General features: G+C 42.2%; 1 protein-coding gene across 33 annotated transcripts in view; it reads right to left on the bottom strand.

Moving 5' to 3' along the window:
- NRXN3 (neurexin 3) overlaps positions 1-19,897 on the bottom strand; it is a 1,417,823-nt gene that overhangs the window by 47,591 nt on the left and 1,350,335 nt on the right. For 19 of the 33 annotated variants that reach the window (XM_065593435.1, XM_065593438.1, XM_065593459.1 and 16 more), the window contains one exon: positions 4,785-4,860. In XM_065593435.1, coding sequence (XP_065449507.1) covers positions 4,785-4,860 — 76 coding nt within the window. Of the gene's footprint in view, positions 1-3,839; positions 3,969-4,775; positions 4,861-19,897 lie in introns of those variants that run through there. The other 14 variants (XM_065593434.1, XM_065593444.1, XM_065593437.1 and 11 more) reach the window with 2 other exon arrangements.

Genomic DNA, 19,897 nt, shown 5'->3' with positions numbered 1-19,897 from the left:
CTCATAGCTGTGGATCGTTCCTAGAGGTTATGTTACAGGATCTTGGATTACTGGCAAGTGTTTGGGTATTGTTGTTTTGACTAATACCATAAGTGTGCTGGGCTGCACTTCCAACTCACTGCCCAATTATATGCATTTAATCTGAGTCAGTCCCAAAGGGTTATAAGGACAAACTTGACAGATGAAAGGGTAATAGTGCTGGGTTAAAACAGCAGCTGTTAAGAAAAGAGAACCATGATTTTCAGGACACTGGAGGCTGTGTTAAAGGCAGAGGAGATTTACTCCTCATTTTGCTGGGGCCTTATAGCTCAGACACACAAATACCCTCCAGGTTCAAACATTGCACAGAATAGCCTTAAAAATCTTCCACCCACTGATTGTAGCTGCATGATCAGAACAGCACAGTGGCTGCCTCTTTCTCCAACATGCCGTGCCAAGACACTGGACCCAACTTTGGGGGTGTGAGAAATCTGAACCAGGATCTGGAACTGAATTGCACAAATGACTCCTACTTCTAGAATGAGCTAAAACAACACTTTTGGCCTGAGCACCCAGACTTTGGGAGTATTTGAAATCCAGACCCAGATATAAACATGGTGTCTTTGGCACATTTAGAGAATTGATTATAACAAGCAATTCAGCGCCATTGCAGAAGAGGGAAATCTCTCCATTTTGGGTGACTTTCTCCCCAGGACCCTATGTGCCATTTAAGTCCTACTTTACCCCTGTATTCGGGTTTTAAGTGGCATATGAGAGGTATTTAGGGCACTAGGATGAATGTCAACTTTCTTATCTTTAGTTCTGTTATTACTTTTCACAGGGATTGTTATTAGACTCATTTATGGTGCTACCACTGCTTTTTAGGTACACTTCCATAGGTATGTGTGGTTACATGACAGATGGTCCCAAGCTCTATCAGAGTCAGGACAGGAATGTCAGGGACAGAACCTGGGGTATAAATAGGGAGTTCAACTGACATGCAGGTTGCAGGCTCCTAGGAGCAGTAAGTTTGCCTGTAGAGGTGCAAGCTGCCTGCCATCCCTGCTGTGCTGGGAGCTGGCCAGCACAGCCCCGATACGAAAAAGAGATGGAGATAGAAATTTCTTTTTTATCCATCTTTTACTTTTAAAGAAGTGGGTTAGAGGTATTTGGATTCAGAGTAGCTGTATGTTGAGGTTTAAGGTTTGGATTCAATGCGTAATAAAGCCTTGGGTTCAATGGTGCTGACATCTCACAAGTAGTTCTCATGACATTTTTGACCTCAAAGAGATGCAAATCTCATGATTTTCTGCCATCTTTAAATACATTCAAACCAGAATCTGAAAATGGTCTCCCCTGGGTTTCGGATTGGACCCAGAACAAAAATCATAGGAATATATTTGGCTCTGGGGATTGGAGTCTGACTCACATGAAATCTGAAAGGCTTTGAATTGAAGGAGGAGACTCTCTCCTGACCGTGACTCATTGTGCTTGTGTATTGCACAATGACCTTACTCTGGTATGCATCACATCTCACAGCTGCAGCGGGGTAACCATTTGTGTGCAGTAACCTATAGGTTACTGGATCATACCTCTGGGGGTGAAGCAAGGCCATGTCCTGGCATCTGGAACAAACTCAGGGGCTTTAAAGGCTACCGATTATCAGAGGAACATGTTGGGGCCTGAATTGAGTTTGTCATTTAATTTCCAATTTGTTGCAGAACTGAACAGGAAAGCCACAGGGTGGTGTAAAATACACTGGCCTGCCAGCAGAACAAGAGGAAGCAACTTTAAATGAGTTTGATTAAAAACACAAGTAAAACCCTCTGGTTCTTTCTCTCTCTGGGGTATCCGCTAAAGCAAGAGATCCTTGCAAAGGGCCAAATCCTGCCCTGGCTCGTGAAGCAAGAGGGTACTAAGACATGTCCAATGCACCCTCCACTACAGGAGTCTGCTGACCAGGGCAGGATGGTTCAAGGGACCCATGCACTTTGCTGCTGATTTCAGAAATACCAAAAGGGCCATTCTACTTCCTTTGAAATTGGGGGGTGGGGTGGGTTCTGACACTGAGGGTATGTTTACACTAGAAACGTTATAGCGGCACAGCTGCACCACTGTAGTGCAGACACTTACTACGGCATCAGAAGGGGTTCTTCCATCTAGTTCATTCCTTTCTAGTAAATCCATCTCTCCAAGAGGTGATACATAGGTCGACAGCATAAATCTTCCATTGTCTAGGAGTGTCTACATCAGGACTTTAGTCAGCTTAATTACACTGAACAGAACATGAAATTTTTCACACAGCAGCATACTTGCTATCCAGTGGAGGAGTGACCATAGGTCTTCAGATCATAACTCTGTGTGTGCGTGGGTCTGGTACATTAGCCATCCACCTCTCCTTGCACCATGGACTGATATAGCCCTGCTGCTTCTCCCTCTACTGACTTTGCACACTAGTGCTGCTGAGAGGATTTAACCCCAAGTGCATAAGCGAGCATCCACAGCAAAGATCACTTCGCAGTGGGCCAGTCAACTCCTCCACTCAGAGCCAGTGTAAATCCTGAGGAACTCCACTGACTTTAGTTTATCACCTTACTCCCTTAATGAGGCACTAGGGAGGGGTAATCTCCATTGTATATAGGAGGCACAGAGGTTTGGGGGCCAAATTTTCAAAAGTGCCCAAGTCACTTATACTTTCAATGGGACTTTGGCCCCTACAGGTCAGATGTTCAAAGGTATTTAGGCACCTAGTGGAATGTTTCAAACTATTAATGCAACGGCTCCTTCCTTTTTTAGAAGCCTGCTCCCTCCTGGCTTGACTCGTTCACTGATGCTACATTCTCAGAGTCTGTGCCATCACAATTCATCACCATGAAAAGATCTGTGACACAGACTGGATGTTTTTTCTAAAAGATCTGCTCTAGGAATTATTTTGGGGAAGTCTGTGTTATAAAGGAGATCAGAATAAATGGTCACTTTTGGCTTTCGAATCTATAAATCAATGACTCTATTGCAATGTGACTGCAGGAAATGGAAAAGAGTAGCAGGCTGATAAAGATAGGAAAATGCTTCTATTTTGACAGTCAAAGTAAAAAAGAAAGTTTATTGAGATCTTTGAAGATTAGTAGGGGTCTTTAAATGGATGAACCATTAGTTTCTGTTTCTTCAGTCTGTGTATGGCACTAAATTCCATGGCCCTGCCTTAATGAGGCGCCACTGTGCTGATTCCCAGTGACTCACCGCTGCCCGTCTCTATGGTAGGTCTTACTGTGCCACTGGTACCCACCTCTGAGTCAACTGTTTACATGCTAATCTACTCTCATGATTGCCAGGCTTGGATGTAGAACAGCCTTAACTACACTGTGGATTATAGAAGACGTGCTGAATGCCAGGCAGTGGGGCACTGGTTGGTACAGCTGAGTCTGGTTACGTATCCCCAGCTGCATGAAAATGTTGGAGGAACAGGTTTCAACTCCCTGCCTGGCTAAGTGCATAGGCCTTTATATTGATCTGGTAGAAGGGATAGAGGCTCTACCATTTGCGTGTCTCTGCCTTCCCTAGTGGTTCCACTGTGGAATTTCCCAGCTACAGTTCAAAGCCATGTTAGTTATTGAATGACCAAGTCCTACCAAAAAAAAAAAAAAAAAAAAAAAAAGCAGGCTGCCTATGAAAGGTGGAAAAGAAATATGAAAGCACTATCTTTGGGTGACTTTTATTATTATGACTATATTAATCTGAAAAGCTTCAGGAAACTATGAACAGAACATTTTATGGGTTTTTTTTTTAGCAAAAAGAAAAATAACCCCAAACAAATAATAAACCAAAACAAAACCAAAAATTAAACAAACTATTTATGTGTTTCACCTTTAATGATGTAAGAGTCTAACCAAACTCCATTTTTTTATGTACACAGAAATTCGATGATATCTGTTCTCTATTATATAAATGCTTAACTCATGGCAAGCCTCAAAAAGACGACTTGAAAAAGTCTGTAAGAAATAAAACAGACTGCAGTTGCCTGCTGGATATCACATCATATATATCTCACCAGAAAGTAAAGCCATCAAACCATCAAAATGTATCTGGGTCTAAAGGGAGAAGTCGAATCAGTTTCAAATGGCTACACTCCTGTTGACTCTTAATGGATACATTTTGAAGCATCATTGCAGGTAACATGGCACAACTTAATACTAATTTTGCATTTACTGTGATACTCCCCGAGTTCTCTAGGCACACAGAGAACAAAGCTAGTATGAATATAGTACCATGTTAACTGCATTCAGAATCCCATGGACAAATATATTTTTGCAGCATATCTTCAGAATGACGATTAATGAAGATTAAATAACATTGACCATTCATTATTGCCCAACTTTAGTTTCTCTTCTCTCTCTTTTGCCCCTCAGTCCCTCCACCTTTAATATATACTTTGGACCACATCCATTTCTTCCTCTCCAATAGAGCAGCACAATGGCTGCTACAAATATGTAGCACAACTGTTAACTATTAATTAATTAGGGGCTGATTCCAGGAAGTTTGGCTTCCTGTGAAAACAGCTTTCCATTAACTGAGAGGTTATTACATCTTTGTCTTTTGTTATTGCCAACTCCATGGGATCTGATGCTTGGCTGTATAAATTTGTATTTTATATACTATATATATATATATATATGTATATGTATATTACATATATAGCTATATATATGTATACATTCACACACACACGCACACATATATTTATATGTATGTATTGTTTTTTGCAAATGAAATAAGAAAGCAAGCAAAACAAGACTGACCTGACTTACCTGTGCTCGGCTCACATTCAATGAGGTCTTCGTCATCGCTGGAACATTCAGCTGATGAAACAATGTCATCAGTGGTCTAGCACATGAAGGAAGGGAACAAAGAAGAGGGGAAAAAAAGAAAAAAAGTGATAAGACGTTTGTTACCCAAAAGATTGTAACAGAGGCAGTTTACTCTCCTGGGAAAATATTTTCAATTGCATCTTTTTAAAACGCTTGAGTTCTGTTCAAAATTCCAGACATGTCTAGGTATTATACCCCTTCCATAATGCTGGTTTCCATTATACCAGTTAAAATTATTCCACTGTGCTGCTGAATATTTCAGGTATGTACAGATACAGTGTCCCTGCTATGCTGTTTAATATACCAAGTTGAACCTGTTGTGCTACTGAACAGACTAGGTACACCCACGTAAAACACCCGCTGGGCTGGCAAATGGTCCAGATACAGCCAAAAATACCAGTTACAGTATGTCCAGTTAGGGCACATCTGGTGTTCTGCTGAAATACCACACAGGTCCAAGTAGAAGGCATCCATTCTGCGTGTGAGAGCATACTATGGACTTCGAGGTTGAATGCAGTTACTGTACAGCTCAACAAACTAGATGCATTCAAGTAACAGCACCTCCTGTGCAGCCAAATGTATCAGTTGCCCCCAGAGAACAAGCGTGCTGTGCTGCTAAGCACATCATTTGCACTCAGGCTGAGGGCACCTGCTGCTCTGCTAATCATTCCAGGTAGAATGCACCTGCTGCACGGGGGAACATTCCAGGTATACCCAGACAGAGCACAACTGCTGCACTGCTAAGTGATCCAGGCACAATGCTTCTGTGCCACTGACCATTCCAGATAAGTCCACATAGTACAAAGTATAGTCTGGTCTGCTAACTGTAGAGGGACTGAGTCAAATGGTAATGGACCAGCAGCAGTACAACAGGTGGGAAGGAAGATCGGGCACTGAAAGGCTTAAGGCAAACTAAGAATATCCCTGGCCTTTGTGAGTTTCAGTATGTTACTTGCAGTTTCCAGCTGGTAATTTTTTTGTTGTTGTTGCTGGTCTAATTAATGAGCAGCATGTACTGCAGTGTGTTAGGGAGAGGTGTAATGGCTTCTCTCCCCAGCAGCAACTCCTTCATGTAATTGCTATAATTAGTTGAATTAGTAATGTGGACCATTAGGGAGATTTTGTGGCAGCCTCCGGACACAGGTTATAATGTTCCTGCACATAGTACAAAATTATCCTACCCTCAGCAGTGTCAGCTCAACCTAAGCTTGCCGCTGAAACAGTCCCTCTTTCCTGTTCCTTCCTGGCGCGGTGCAGAAAGCCGCAGATTAGACAGAGTCATGGGATCAGTGCAAGGACTTGTGAAAGTTCCATGTAAGAACTGTCCTTGCTGGGGCTGGCACAAGCTGCTACTTAACTCATAGAAATTCAGGAGGAGTGTAATTTTCCTCAGTACATTGTACTTAGGTTCCCAGGAGAAGTGTATTCATCCTGGGGACTTCAGGTCACTACAAATACACAACTCCTCATTCCACCAAAGGACTCTCCCTTTTCCTCAAAAGGAGAGCTCCCTTAGCTTCCAAACTCCCATATGACTATCTCAAAGGGCTCTTTCTCAAGAAAGCAGCCAGCCCCAGGCTCCTTACCCGATTGTTCTTTAGCACAGAGCTGTCCTGGACTTGTGCCAGGAAACCTCTGCCCCCACACCAGCCTCTGATGTGGGCACACGCCACTCTCCCTTTCTGCTTCTTGAGTTGAGAGAGGGAGTGGGAGCCAGTAGGGGAGGTGAGGCAGGGAAGCCCTGATCTAATCCCTCCTCCTTTTGGCTGCAGAATATCTCTCAACCCCAGAACACCCAGACACTAGTCACTAGCCACTCAAAGGTTGCATCCATTGGTCATTTTCCTAAGGGTTACACTCATTTAGTAGGGTTTTTGCTGGAGAATCCAAGTGCTAGCTGAACATTGCTCTTCTTCCTGTTTAGTATATTAAGAAGTTAGTCAGTACATCCAGGTAGAACATACCTGAGGTACTGTTGAATGTACCAGTCACTTCTTCACACAAAACTCTTTCTGAGCTGCTGAACAAAACAATTACCTCAAAATAAGTCACACCTGCTGTGGTGCTGAAGGTACCAGGTCCAACCTAACATTTCTCTGATTTCAGTGAGTTAGGGTGGGCCATGGATGAGAGTAGGAGTAAGGGGGTGAAATTAAGATGTAGAAAAATAAAAGCTGAATATCTATGAGGCTCCCATAGAAAATAGCCCATAGTTAGTACTGGAAGTCCCATCACATGAATCACTTAATCTTGGACATGACAGACAGAGGACTAGGAAACATTTGGAGGGCACAATCCTGCAGTGGCCCCTGGGGAATGGATTACATGGGACCTATGAAGGTGATGCTTTGGAAGAGCAGCTAGTTAAACAGGCATCAGACCACCTACTCTATGTATTGTGTTATCTTTGACTATGCAATTGGCCTTCTTAGGAACCAGGCTGAGGAAACAACAGTCTATTTATGACCTTTTTGCTCTGGACTTCCTGAACCACATGTGACATTCTTGAGATAGAAGAATGTAAGTAACTTCAAGTATCATGTACAAAGAGATCTTGTTGGCTTTGGTCCCAAGGTTCTTTCTTTGGCTGAACTGACATCTTCACAGGGGTAGATGTTTTGTTGAAATGCTAAGGCTGATTTCTCACTTTAAATGAATTGGCTAGAATGCCTGTCTGTTCAGCACAGGGTGGGCAGAGGAAGGATGTGCAAGACATATATTTGGTACCTATAATCTTCTGAGCATTGCATATATTGCACAGGCCACATATGTACATCCCCCAGATCAGTGGTTCCCAAATGTGTTCCGCCTCTTGTGCAGGGAAAGGCCCTGGCAGGCTGGGCCGGTTTGTTTACCTGCCGTGTCTGCAGGTTCGGCCAAACGCGGCTCCCAGGGGCTGCGGTTCACTGCTATGGGCCAATGGGAGCTGCTGGAAGTGGCGGCCAGCACATCCCTCGGCCCACGCCGCTTCCAGCAGCTCCCATTGGCCTGGAACAGCGAACCGCGGCCCCTGGGAGCCGCGATCGGCCGAACCTGCAGATGCGGCAGGTACACAAACCGGCCCGGCCTGCCAGGGGCTTTCCCTGCACAAGAGGCGGAACAAGTTTGGGAACCACTGCCCTAGATAAATGGTTTAAAGGGAAAAGGCTTATACAATTCTGATGCTTAACTGAATTCTAATGATTTACTGCAAGTGGCTTTCCTCTGTCACCCCACCACGTTCCCAATACTAAACACTGTGTTTTAAGGTTATCTTTTTTAAAATATGTAAGAAAATCTCGGGGCCTTGAGAAAGGGGCCCACTAGAGCAGACAAGAATCAGGCAAAATGCAAGCAGATGGTGCCCAATTCTACACCTAACAATCCTGCCGGTCCTGACCTGCAGCACGTCTTGCTATTCCAGGACTGCTCTCCAACACAACACACCTCAGTCCTGACCAGCTAATTCACCCTCCACCCCAACTGCAGCCACTGATAATGCCAGACTACGTAATAGTTTTGTATGTACAAAAATGAGGATTAGAAAGAAAGGCCACCAAAGCTAGTATAATTTTTTGACCAAAGCCAAGATCGCTAGAAACAACAGGAAGAACTAATTCCGTAAGCCATCTTGCCACCTACCATCCTGTATTATTTTCCCCCAAGACATGCCTTATCCTTCATCGCTATTTGTTTTCTCAATGCCCGCCCATGTTGGCTTTCCATGCACTTCTTTCAGCTCACATACCCTACATATGAATCATACTAGGTAGTATTTCAATGAGGAGCAGCAGCAAACTAGAGCAAATGAGCCCCTTAGGAGACCAGAAAGCCTTGTAGCTGGAATCTGTCACTTCAAGACAATCTCATGAGACCAACATGACCTTCACAGGGTGATGCACCTTTACAAGACAGCATGGTCTAGTGGAAAATAAGCATGGGCCTGTTGACCAGGAACTCCTGGGTTCTATTATGATCTCTTCCACTAACTGTTTGCATGGCCTTAGGCAAAATCATTTAACCTCTCTGTGCGTCTCTCCCCATTTGTCAAATGAGGTTGATAATACTCACCTATCTTCCAAGGGGATTGTGAGGATTAATTAGTTAATGCCTGCCCAGTGCTCTGAAGATGCTAAATGCTTAGTATTATTATCTACGGGCAACTGCACACTAACCACTTCAGGTATCTAATTACTCCATAAGGGCTTTCTAGTCAAAATGATATGAACAAGGCATCTCCCTACAAAGTGATGTTTTGTGCTTTCATTTGAGAGAATAATAGAGAGAAAATATTTGCCTGCCCTATACATTAGCTAAATTCTATATTAAAAAGAATAATTCATGCTATCCTATTTTAAAATATGGATTTCATTTTTTAATCCCAGCACTGAAATTACTTGGCCCTGTATTAAGGGCCATAAAACTAAAGATAGGTATTATAATAACTTTCAATAAAATCTCTCTCTGGCAGGAACCCTTTTTATTCCTTCCCTGAAAGATTTTTTATTGCATTTATATTATTTTTTCTCTCTCCCTCTCTCCAGTGTTTATTGAAATTACCTTGGAATAAAACCAGGGCAGGAGAAAGCTCAAAACTCTGCATCCACCCTTGAGGATTTATTTATGGGCATATTTACCTTCCCATTCTCTCAATTTCACAGAAGTGACTCCCCATTCCCTCCAATGAATTATTGTTTCTGTAATCACCTGCTTCTAATTATTCACTCCAAGGGCCTCTTCAATCTTGCCTTGGTGATGGTTCTGCATCTTGGTTCATTACTATACATCACTGCTATTGAGAAGGAAGTCTGGCTGGCATGGCAAAGCCTGGTCAAGACAATTCTGCTCTCCTTCTCTCCCCAAATGCACGAAGTCCCAATTTATGCCTCAGATGCACAACCTTTGCCCCTTTGTTCCATGCAAAGTTGCAGGCTCTGAATACCCACTTCCCGCTCTACCGCTGACGTGCAATGCTTTTGGTCACCTTGCTCCCTGGGTGCACCATTATTTGACGGAGATTAAGCACAGGATAAAATAAGCCCTGCCACGAAACAGCTTTATGAAATTATAAATAACGCAACCAAGAATGATGGAGTTCTCACTGCCAGTAAGAAAGAAAAGAGAAGAACCCATAAATATTCCCTGAGTCCAACAGACAAACTGCTCCACAGTACTTTCTCGGTGGCAGGTTCACTCTTTAAAGGAGGATTAAATTCTCCTAGCCGCCTGCCATTTGAATTTCTCTCCCCCACTGCATGCCTTACTCTGAGTCCAACACTGCACTCCAAATACATTTTTCAGTTTCTTCGAATGGGAGAAGCATAAGTCCCATTATCACTGAGGAACCACAGTTTATATTTAATCTAGGGATGGGCTCAATCCAAAACCCTGGGTCCAAACATTTCCCAATGTTGGGGACATTTGGTTGAAGATCTGCACTTTGCATCTTCTTTGCATCATTATCATGAGCTGACCTGAAACCCTGTATTGAACAGAATATTCAGATGCAAATCCAAATGTAGATCAGGTATGTCTCTAATTTAAACTAGGGTTGGCTAAACCAGTTCAGATACATTAAAGAGCACCCCAAACCTTTCCCTAAATTCAACCCAAATCTGTGAAATTTTCATGATGTTTGAAAAAGTCTCAAAAAGGTCTCCTGAACTCAATTGCTTGTCTCTCTCCCCTGTCACCATGCCACTGTACTTTCTGGCTCTGTGTCAGACCACAAGTATTGGTATTCCATAAAAGTGACTGGGCTCAAGATATTTACCGGGCTTGTCAAAACTACAAATGGGGAAGCCTCTTAATCTCTCATGATAGCATACACTGGTATAATTTCAAGTCTGGGTACCACACCAAAGAGACTCTGATAACTGAACATTGTCTCTTTAAACATGGTACTAACATGCTGTCATACCTGGTAATCCTCACTTATTTAATGGGAATCCTCACCTATCCTGTCTATGCCTTAAGCCTTTTTTTCCTTAAGTTGTTTCAAACTTTTCCATTTCATCTTTGCAAAATGCCTCGGAGGTGGTTACATTATCACATGTCTGGGAGATTCAGTCTGGACCTGCACAAACTACTACATCTAGATGGAAATAATGTGCAACATATGAGTGGGGAATACATGAAATTGGAGCTTGTAACGTGACAAGATAGCAACAAAGATGTTGCAGTTTTGGTCTGTGTGTATGCAGCAGAGGCACCAGATCAAAGGACAGGGAATTGGTAGTCCCTCTCTGTGCCGCTCAGCTGAGGCTACAGATGGAATAACTGGGCTTTCAATATGTATCAGTTTCAACAGAGCTGCACCAATTTACATCAGCAGAGAACATGATCCACTATGTTTAGTCTTGGGCACTTCCATGCCAGAAAGATATAGACAAATAGGAGGGAATTTTAGCAATACTAACCACGCACACCTTGGCTAAAGAAGGACTAACAGAAGCACGGTAAGTGCCTACAAGTATCTCAAGGGTGTAATAAACATCAAGGAGGAAGAGGAATTATGTTCCAACATGGTATTTGGATGAAATTAAGCAAAAGAACATTTAGGATGACAGCCAGGAAAAAATTCTTGACAGTGAGCTCTCAGACTGTGGAGCAGACTACTCAGGGAAGTTCTGGAAATCATCAGTATTGAGGCCTTGTCTACATTAACCCTGAAAGTCAATTTAAGATATACTAGTTAAGTTACGTAAGTTACATAACTAATATCAATTTACAGCAGTGTCTACACCGTGCTATGTCAGCAGGATACGCTCTCCCATTGACATAGCTTCCGCATCTTATTGAGGTGGCATACCGAAGTGGACAGGAGAGCGCTCTCCCATTGACCTACTGTGTCTTCATGAGACCCACTAAATCAATGCCCGCCGCATCGACTGCAGCAGCATCATTTTAGCCTGTAGTGAAGACAAGCCCTTAGACAAAGCAACCATACCAGACAGTTATGAATATCAATATTATTAGTGTATAGGCCTCAGAGAACAGTATTTTCCCCCGCTTCTATTTTAAATCTAATCTGGTATTTACACCATGCTCATCAGCACCAAATACCTCCTTATCCATTTCTTGGGCCATTCCAAAAGCAGACAGTAAAGATGTCCAGCCTGGGCTTTCAACTGTTCATGTTTCACTTTGAGTAAAGAGGTGTCCCTGCCAGAGGTCTTATTGTATTCTCACATGCCCTAGATCCAGGCTGGCTGGGAGCCAGTCAGTAACCAGCATGCATAGAATTTTCCACATTAACATGACTTAGAAAAACAAACAACCAAACCAACCAAACCAACAACAATCCTCAAAGCACCCAAAAATCAACCTCAGCACATTTCCGGCTGTGTGATCCTGGGTGGACACAAGAAAGCAAATTGATTTGCAGTCAAATGAGATCATTATATAGGGTTCATAATAGATCTACCCACTGTAACAAAATCAACCATTCGGGCATTATCATTGCAGACAAGAGATTAAATAACCAGTCATGTAGGCTAAAGAAAGGAGAAAAGTAGCCCCAGCTGCATGTCAAGTCCACTATCATGGGTGATATTGTTTAAAAAGAGCCTTACAAGCCAAATTAGCCCTTTGGGAACATAAACATGCTTCAGCAGAATCAGTAGTTCATTAAGATTGTAAAGCCAGCCTCTTCTTGACCAGATTTGATGCCAAGTACCAGGGACTTTTGTTCCCATCCCTAAGCTGCACAAAGACAATGGGGCTAAAAAAAATAAAATAAAATAAAAATCAGTGTTTCTGCTGTCTTAAGCCTTTTACCTCCATCTGCTGCTGGTGGGAACGACGATGGAGTTTGCGGTGGGGGGGGGGAGGGGGGCAGAGAAAAGGAAGAGGGGAGGATTAATCTGTGTGTTGTTCAAGGCACCCTGACAGAGGAAAGAGGAGTATTGAACCACAGCAGCTTAACCAAACTTCACTGTACCTTCCCCAAAGCAGGGGGAATGTATTGCTACGTGGTGTTCCGCTGATAAGCAAATCCCCCTAAATCCTTTCAATTTATTTCTTGGCCTGGAGAAATTACATATTATTTAGGAGTTAGATAAATAAATAAATAAATAAATAAAGGGAAACCCATCTCCAGGAATCTAGAGTGGTTGTTTATTGATTATATATATATACACACACACACAACGTCTCTTGCTTTCTGTTTCTCTCGTTTCCTATTAGAGCACTGTCCAATAACTCCCCATGTGGTTAAAGGCATGCCAGCATTTCCATTGTGAATCCCTCAATGCAACTCCCAGAGATTTGCAGGAGTTTAGAACTCTACTGTAAAATATAAACTCTTGGCTAAAAACCCAGAGGATATGGTTTCTATACAAGAGGGGGAATTTTCTTTTTTATCCAATCTCTCCTTCCCATATTAATTTGGCGGCTTTTCCAGAGATATCTTCAAGATATTTGCAAAATGTTGTTATGTGAGTGTGTTGCTAATGACTGCTTATGAAAAGTGCAATGCCTCAGAGTATTCATGATGGAAGAGTTTTCAGAATCTAATTTACTTTGCAACATCTGATGTAGTTTATTTCCTTTTTTCTATGTTGTTTAGCTTGGGAGAGCGAATCAGCAAGAGCAGTCAGTTTCACTTTCTCATTACAATATTAGGCACTAGCCCCATAAAGTAGATATATATGCTATAGGCAATGGCTCCGATTTTTACAGATGGGCAGGTAAAGTTAGGTTGTTTAGGTGCATAAATAAGTGTCCTGATTTGCAAAAGTGCCAACCCGCCAGCAACTCCCACTGAAGTCAAGAAGAGCCACTGGGAGCTCAGCATTATTGAAATTCAGACAACTTATTTAGCAGCCTAACTTTAGGCATCTATTTTTGAAACTATTAGCCAGAACTGTTTGTAAAGCCTTTCCTTCCAATGGACAGATTCCTCAATGGACAATTACAATCCATCCCAAAGGTTCTTTGAAGACTTCCAGTTAGGTCTGCAATGTGCCTTGATTTCTCCTTGGATCAACCAAGAAAAAATAGCATTTTGAACATGACTTCTCAAAATGTTATGAATGCATTTGAAAACAAAGGCTTCAACTTTTTCTTTTAAACAGCTGGTGTAATCTATAAACAGGGCACTGGGAGTCAGAGTGCTTAGTTTTATATTCCTGTTTCTGCCAGCTTTATATTCCTTGTCTGACCTCAGGCAAGTTGCTTCACCTCCCTGTATCTCTGTTTACCAATCTGGAAAATGGGGATAAAAATAACTTTTCTTCCACATGGGCATACTGTTAGTCTTTTAAAGTGCTTTGAGATCTTTGGATCAAAGTGTAAGTGCAAAGTATCAATAAATTAGCAAAGGGAGATCTACATTTGAGAAAGCTTGAAACTCAGATGGTCTGAGAAGCATCAGCTGCCCTTTTGGGACTCAGCCTCAAGAAAGAGTAAATGGGCCCTTTCCCTGTGTGCTAGCCCGGCACTTAATAACTGTGTCAGAAGAATATTTCTCATTTACACGCTGCTCCTTTGCTGGAAATCAATATGTTGTTCGCTGGCATTCCCCCGCCCCCCTCTTCTCCTGGACATCTTTATTTAGCTTGTCTTTTCTTCTTTGGAGGGGAGGGAGTTGTGTTTGATTTTGCTCTGTTATTGATTGGATCATTCTGAGCAAGAAATAAATAACTAAATACAGCACAGTGGCTTTAATGACAATCTTTTAAGACTCAAGATCTCCACGCCATGTTGCTTCCCCTCCTAGCAGGTGATTTAAAAGAAACAAAATCTATAAACTAAGATGATGATGCAATAAAAAGAAAGTGGCTGCCACACAGACTATTTAAGCTGCGTTTCTTTTTATGTGGTCATTAATAAAACCACTTGGATCCTGTTTCTATTTTTAAAGCAGTGCAGATTCCGCTGCCATTGCACCTTCTGCTAGGATCTCATCAGATCTTCAAAATAGACAGGATGGGCCCCAGTTAGTAAACTGGCATCCTGATTACTGCACTTTTCATAAGAAGAAGGTGATACCCTGGATTGTTGGCCAAATTCCAAACTGGGTATTCTCCTTATAACTTTCACTGGAAAAGGTATTCTTCACTTCCATGAACTAGACAATGATGTAGTATTTCTGTGCATTGCCAGACAACTGCCATATTCCATACCAGAAATGGCTTTATTTCAGTCTGGGGTTTTCTTCTTCTTAGAGTATGCGCAACGTGCCTCAGGTGGCACCTGACCAGGATTCATCACCAAATTTGGTCTGCTGGTTGGGTCATTAGCTTCCCTGGCCTGGTGAAGTGACCCCTCAAATGATAGATTTCATGATTCTAAGGGAAGGAAGGAATGGGAGCGGAATAAAGACAACGGGCTTCAAAAAAGCAGGTTTTAACAAACTCAGAGGACTGGTAGGTAAACTCCCATGGGAAGAAAATCTAAGAGATAAAGAAGTTCAGGAGAGCCAGCAATTTCTGAAGGAGAGAATAATAAAGGCACAACTGAAAACTATCCTGATGTGAAGATAGGAAGAATAGTAAGAGACCAATATGTCTCAATCAGGAGGCTATCTTTAAAAAGGGATACAAAGAGAACTTGGGGAATTATAGACCAGTCAGCCTAACTTTGATACATGAAAAGATATACTGAAACAAATTATTAATCAATTTATAAGCACCCTGGCACTCCAATATTCACCACTGTCATGTAATTAGGATATGTATTGTACAAAGTATGCCTTGTGAGGTATCATTCTAAAAGTCTTGATCTGCTAGACATTAATATCTCGGATTGTACGTGCTATTGTCGTATATGAAGTTATGAAGTTTGGCTATGTATGTGTTACTGAAACATGTCATGAGGTTGAAAGCACCCACAAGCAGGTACAACAGTAAAAAGGCCAAACAATGTTAATCGCTTATTGAGGAAATGCATGCAAACACAAGGATTACCCCAGGAACTGTGTACAATAGAAACCGTTCAGAAATAGCACTATAAAATGGGAACTGTTTGACCCAGGTCACAGCAAAAGAGCTTTCCAGCAAGTGGGAAGAAGATATAAAAGGGACAATGACATCATGATGGTACCTCACTCTCCCTACAACAACACATTTGGAAACACCTGGAAGTGATGGTCCCAGGCGAGAGGTATTTTTAGCCTGTGTATGAAAACCTGGGAAAACCAAGGCAACTTGTGCCTTAAGAATCTGCCAGCCTCTTTATCACTCAGGATGAGAATTTGCTAATTCACATCCTACCTATCTAGTGTGCTAAGCTCAGTTTGCGGTTTTGTTTATTTACTAAGGTAATCTGCTTTGATCTGTTTGCTATCACTTAAAATCTATCTTTTGTAGTTAATAAATTTGTTTTTGTTTTGTCTAAAACCACTGTGTAGAAATTATAACTTGGGGCAGAAAGCTGTTGCATATCTCTCTCCACATTGAGGGAGGGAGCGAATTTTATGAACGTACACTGTACAGTTCCGTGTGCAGTGCAAGACACTAGAATTTTGGGTTTATGCTCCAGAGAGGGGTGAAGCAACTGCGAGGTGCCTCAGCTGAGCCTTCCCATGCAGAGCTGATCTCAGCATCTGTCTGTGAAGCTGCAGCTGGGTGTGTCCCTAGCTGTGTGTATGCTGGTGAAAGAACAAGCTTGGAGAGCTTGGCAACTTATCACAGCACCACAGTGGAAAGAGAGCCCAGGCTGGTGACACCCCGGAGGGAACCCATCATAATAGGATTATAAGAAACGGCCAGCATGAATTTGTCAAGAAAAAATCATGCCAAACGAACCTAGTTTCTTTCTTTGATAGGGTTACTGGCCCAGTGAATCGAGGGAAAGCAGTAGACGTAATATATCTTGATTTTAATAAGGCTTCTGACACAGTCCCACATGGCAGTCTCATAAGCAAATTAGGGAAATGTGGTCTAATTCCATATTCAGAGAGTAGTTTTCAATGGTTTACTGTCAAATTGGGAGGGAGTATCTAGTGGTGTCCCACAGGGGTCAGTCCTCGGTCTGGTACTATTCAATATTTTCATTAATGACTTAGATAAAGGACTCAAGATCATGATCATAAAATTTGCAGATGACACCAAGCTGGGCGGGGATGTTAGCACTTCGGAGGACAGGATTTGAATTCAAAACAACCTTGATAAATTAGAAAATTAGTATGAAATCAACAAGATGAAATTCAACTAAGACAAGTGCAAAGTACTACACTTAGGAAGGAAAAAATCAAATGCACATCTAAAAATTGGGAGTAATTGGATAGGTGATACTACCACTGAAAAGGATCGGGGGGTTATAGTGGATCAAAAATTGAATGAGTTTACAATGTGATGCAGTTGTGAAAAAGGCTAATATCATTCTGGGGTGTATTAACAGAAGTGTCATATGTAAAACACGGGAAGTGACTGTCCTGCTCTACTCAACACTGGTGAATCCTGAGCTGGAGTACTGCATCCAATTCTGGATGCCACGCTTTAGGAAATATATGGATAAACTGGTGGGAGTCCTGAGGAGAGCAACAAAAATGAAAACCTGCCCTATGAGAAAAGGTTAGAAAAACTAAAATATTTAGGCTTGAGAAAAGAAGACCGAGGAGGGATCTGATAACACTCTTCAAATATGTTAAGGGCTGTTATGAATAGGATTGTGATCAATTGTTCTCTGTGCCCACTGAAGGTAGGGCAAGAAGCAATTGACTTAATCTGCAGCAAGGGAGATGTACGTTAGATACAGAGGTGAAAGTAAGCCGGTACGGCGTACCGGCAAGAGCCGGTTTGCCATACCGGGGCGGCCCGGCTTCCCCAGGGGGCAATCTAAAGGCCCTTTAAATTGCCACCAGAGCCCCACTACTGGAGCCCTGGGGTAGGGCTGCGGGGCTCTGGGGGCTATTTTAAAAGTCTGGGGCTCCCACTGCTTCTACCACCCTGGCCCTTTAAATAGCCGCCGGAGCCTCCTACTCCAGGGTTCCGACGGCTATTTACAGGGCCGGGGCGGTAGAAGCAGGGGAGCCCCGAACCCTTTAAATAGCCCCTGGCGCCCCAGGCTGCTGCTGCTACCCCGGTGCGGGGGGCACTTACCTTACGGGGTGGGCTGGCTCTGACTCCCTCAGCCATGCCCCTTCCGCCCTAGGCCCCGCCCCTTCCGGGGGCCAGAACTGGCCCCAGCGTACCGGTAAGTCACTGGATTTACTTTCACCCATGGTTAGATAGGAAAAACTTTCTGGAACAGGCTTCCAAGGAAGGTTACAGAATCCCCGTCATTGGAGGTTTTAAGAACAGATTGGGGAAACGCCTGTCAGGGATGGTCTAGGTTTACTTGTTCCTTCCTCAGAGCAGAAGGCTGGACCTGATGACCTCTTGAGGTCCCGTCCCTTCCAGCCCTACATTTTTATGTTTCTATAATTAATTATCATAGATGGAACAGGACTTGAGGGTGATTCATTGTAGATCCCTTAATCCATGTCACCGAGAGGAAATAAAGGTTCTGTCGTCTAGACTGGTTTACGTAAACACTTAAGTAGTGGGGTATTTTATTATTTTATTCATAAAGTAACCGTGAATGTAATAGCTTTGCATAAAATGTGCCTTAAAACAGCTTTTGCAATTATAGCGTTTACAAGTACCGCCTAGTTCAATAAAGTAACATCTATCTTTGAATATTCACATTAATGCACTAGACTGCTCTTTCCAGACTTAAATCGTAGCTAAACATTGTGCTGTTAACACTCTATCATTCCTTACACTTCTTTCTGTTTCTCTGCACGCATTAACGCACTCCCGGGGAATGGCATTTAAATACTGTTACTCACCGGGCACACGCATTAGCACACAAGATGAGCCTCCAAACCTTTAAATGCAGAATAAATATACATTCACTTCTAAATACTTTTGCACACTGGATACACATTAACATGTGGAAGTAGACCTTTGCAGCTCACATCCATATTAACACACAATACTAGCTGGTAAATAACTATACGCACAGCATACCCATTTAAAAAGTCCATAAATAGCTGTAGCGTTTTAATAACAAACACATTAAAAAACAGGTCTGGATCTTAAATTTTTCCTGTTTGCACAACACAGCATACAAATTAACACTCAAGGTAAGTCCACAAAGGGCTGATTTTCAGAGCCAGTGAGAAACTGCAGTGTCCCTCAACTAGGATACTCTGAAAAATCAGGCTGTAAATATCTGTTTGCTATCTATGTACTTCTACAACCTCTATCCGATTGGTATTTGAGCATTGCACAGACATTAAGCAATTTATCGTCAAAATACTCCTGTGAGGTAGGGAATTACAATTATCCCCATTTTAAAAGTGCGGAACTGAGCCACAGAGAGGTTAAATGACTTGTTTAAGGTCACACAGGAAATCTGTGACAGAGCTAGGAGTTGAACTCAGAACTCCTATTAGTCCCTTAACCAGAAGACCATCTTTCACCTCTCAGCATATGGTACTAATTATCAAAGACAGCTAGTCCATAATTACCTGTAAATACAACATACTGTTCACATTAAAGGGACACTGTCAAGCTCAAATCTAATCAATTTTTTAACAATGACTTTAAAATAATTTGAGGTATTGGTCCTTGCTCCCTGCTGTTTCTTGTGGGGTTACAATCCTGTTTTCCCATTATTAAAATGCACCCCCCGCCCGTTGCTGTGTGAAAGGACTAATAAGCAAGAGGGGAAACTCCCTACTATAGAGAAACTGATTTTGCACTATGTGCTGTCAAATGCTCCAAGTAGGCAAACAAGAAAGAAAGAAAGAAAGAAAAGCCAGCCCCAAATTTCTTTCAGTTCTATGAATCTTAGGAGCTACTTGTAACAATAGTAATTAAAAAATTTGTAGACAAGTGTAATTTTTAAGTTTACATTTCAACACACAGAACTAGTCTCTAAACTATACAACATAACATACATGGTAGCTCTTGGGGCTTATCTCTAAATAGCTGCATATACAGCATGTATATTATTATATGGGCTAGTCCCTAAATACCTTTGCATTAGATGGACAAACTGAATGCTATTTCTCTGAATTTAAACTAAACTATCTGAACCATTTGATTTTGGAACAATGAAGTGCAGAGATTTAAGGACCT

This window comes from Chrysemys picta, chromosome 4 (assembly GCF_011386835.1).
Source record: "Chrysemys picta bellii isolate R12L10 chromosome 4, ASM1138683v2, whole genome shotgun sequence".
In the NCBI taxonomy this organism is placed as follows: Eukaryota; Metazoa; Chordata; order Testudines; family Emydidae; genus Chrysemys; species Chrysemys picta.
This window is presented reverse-complemented; position numbering and strand designations above follow the sequence as displayed.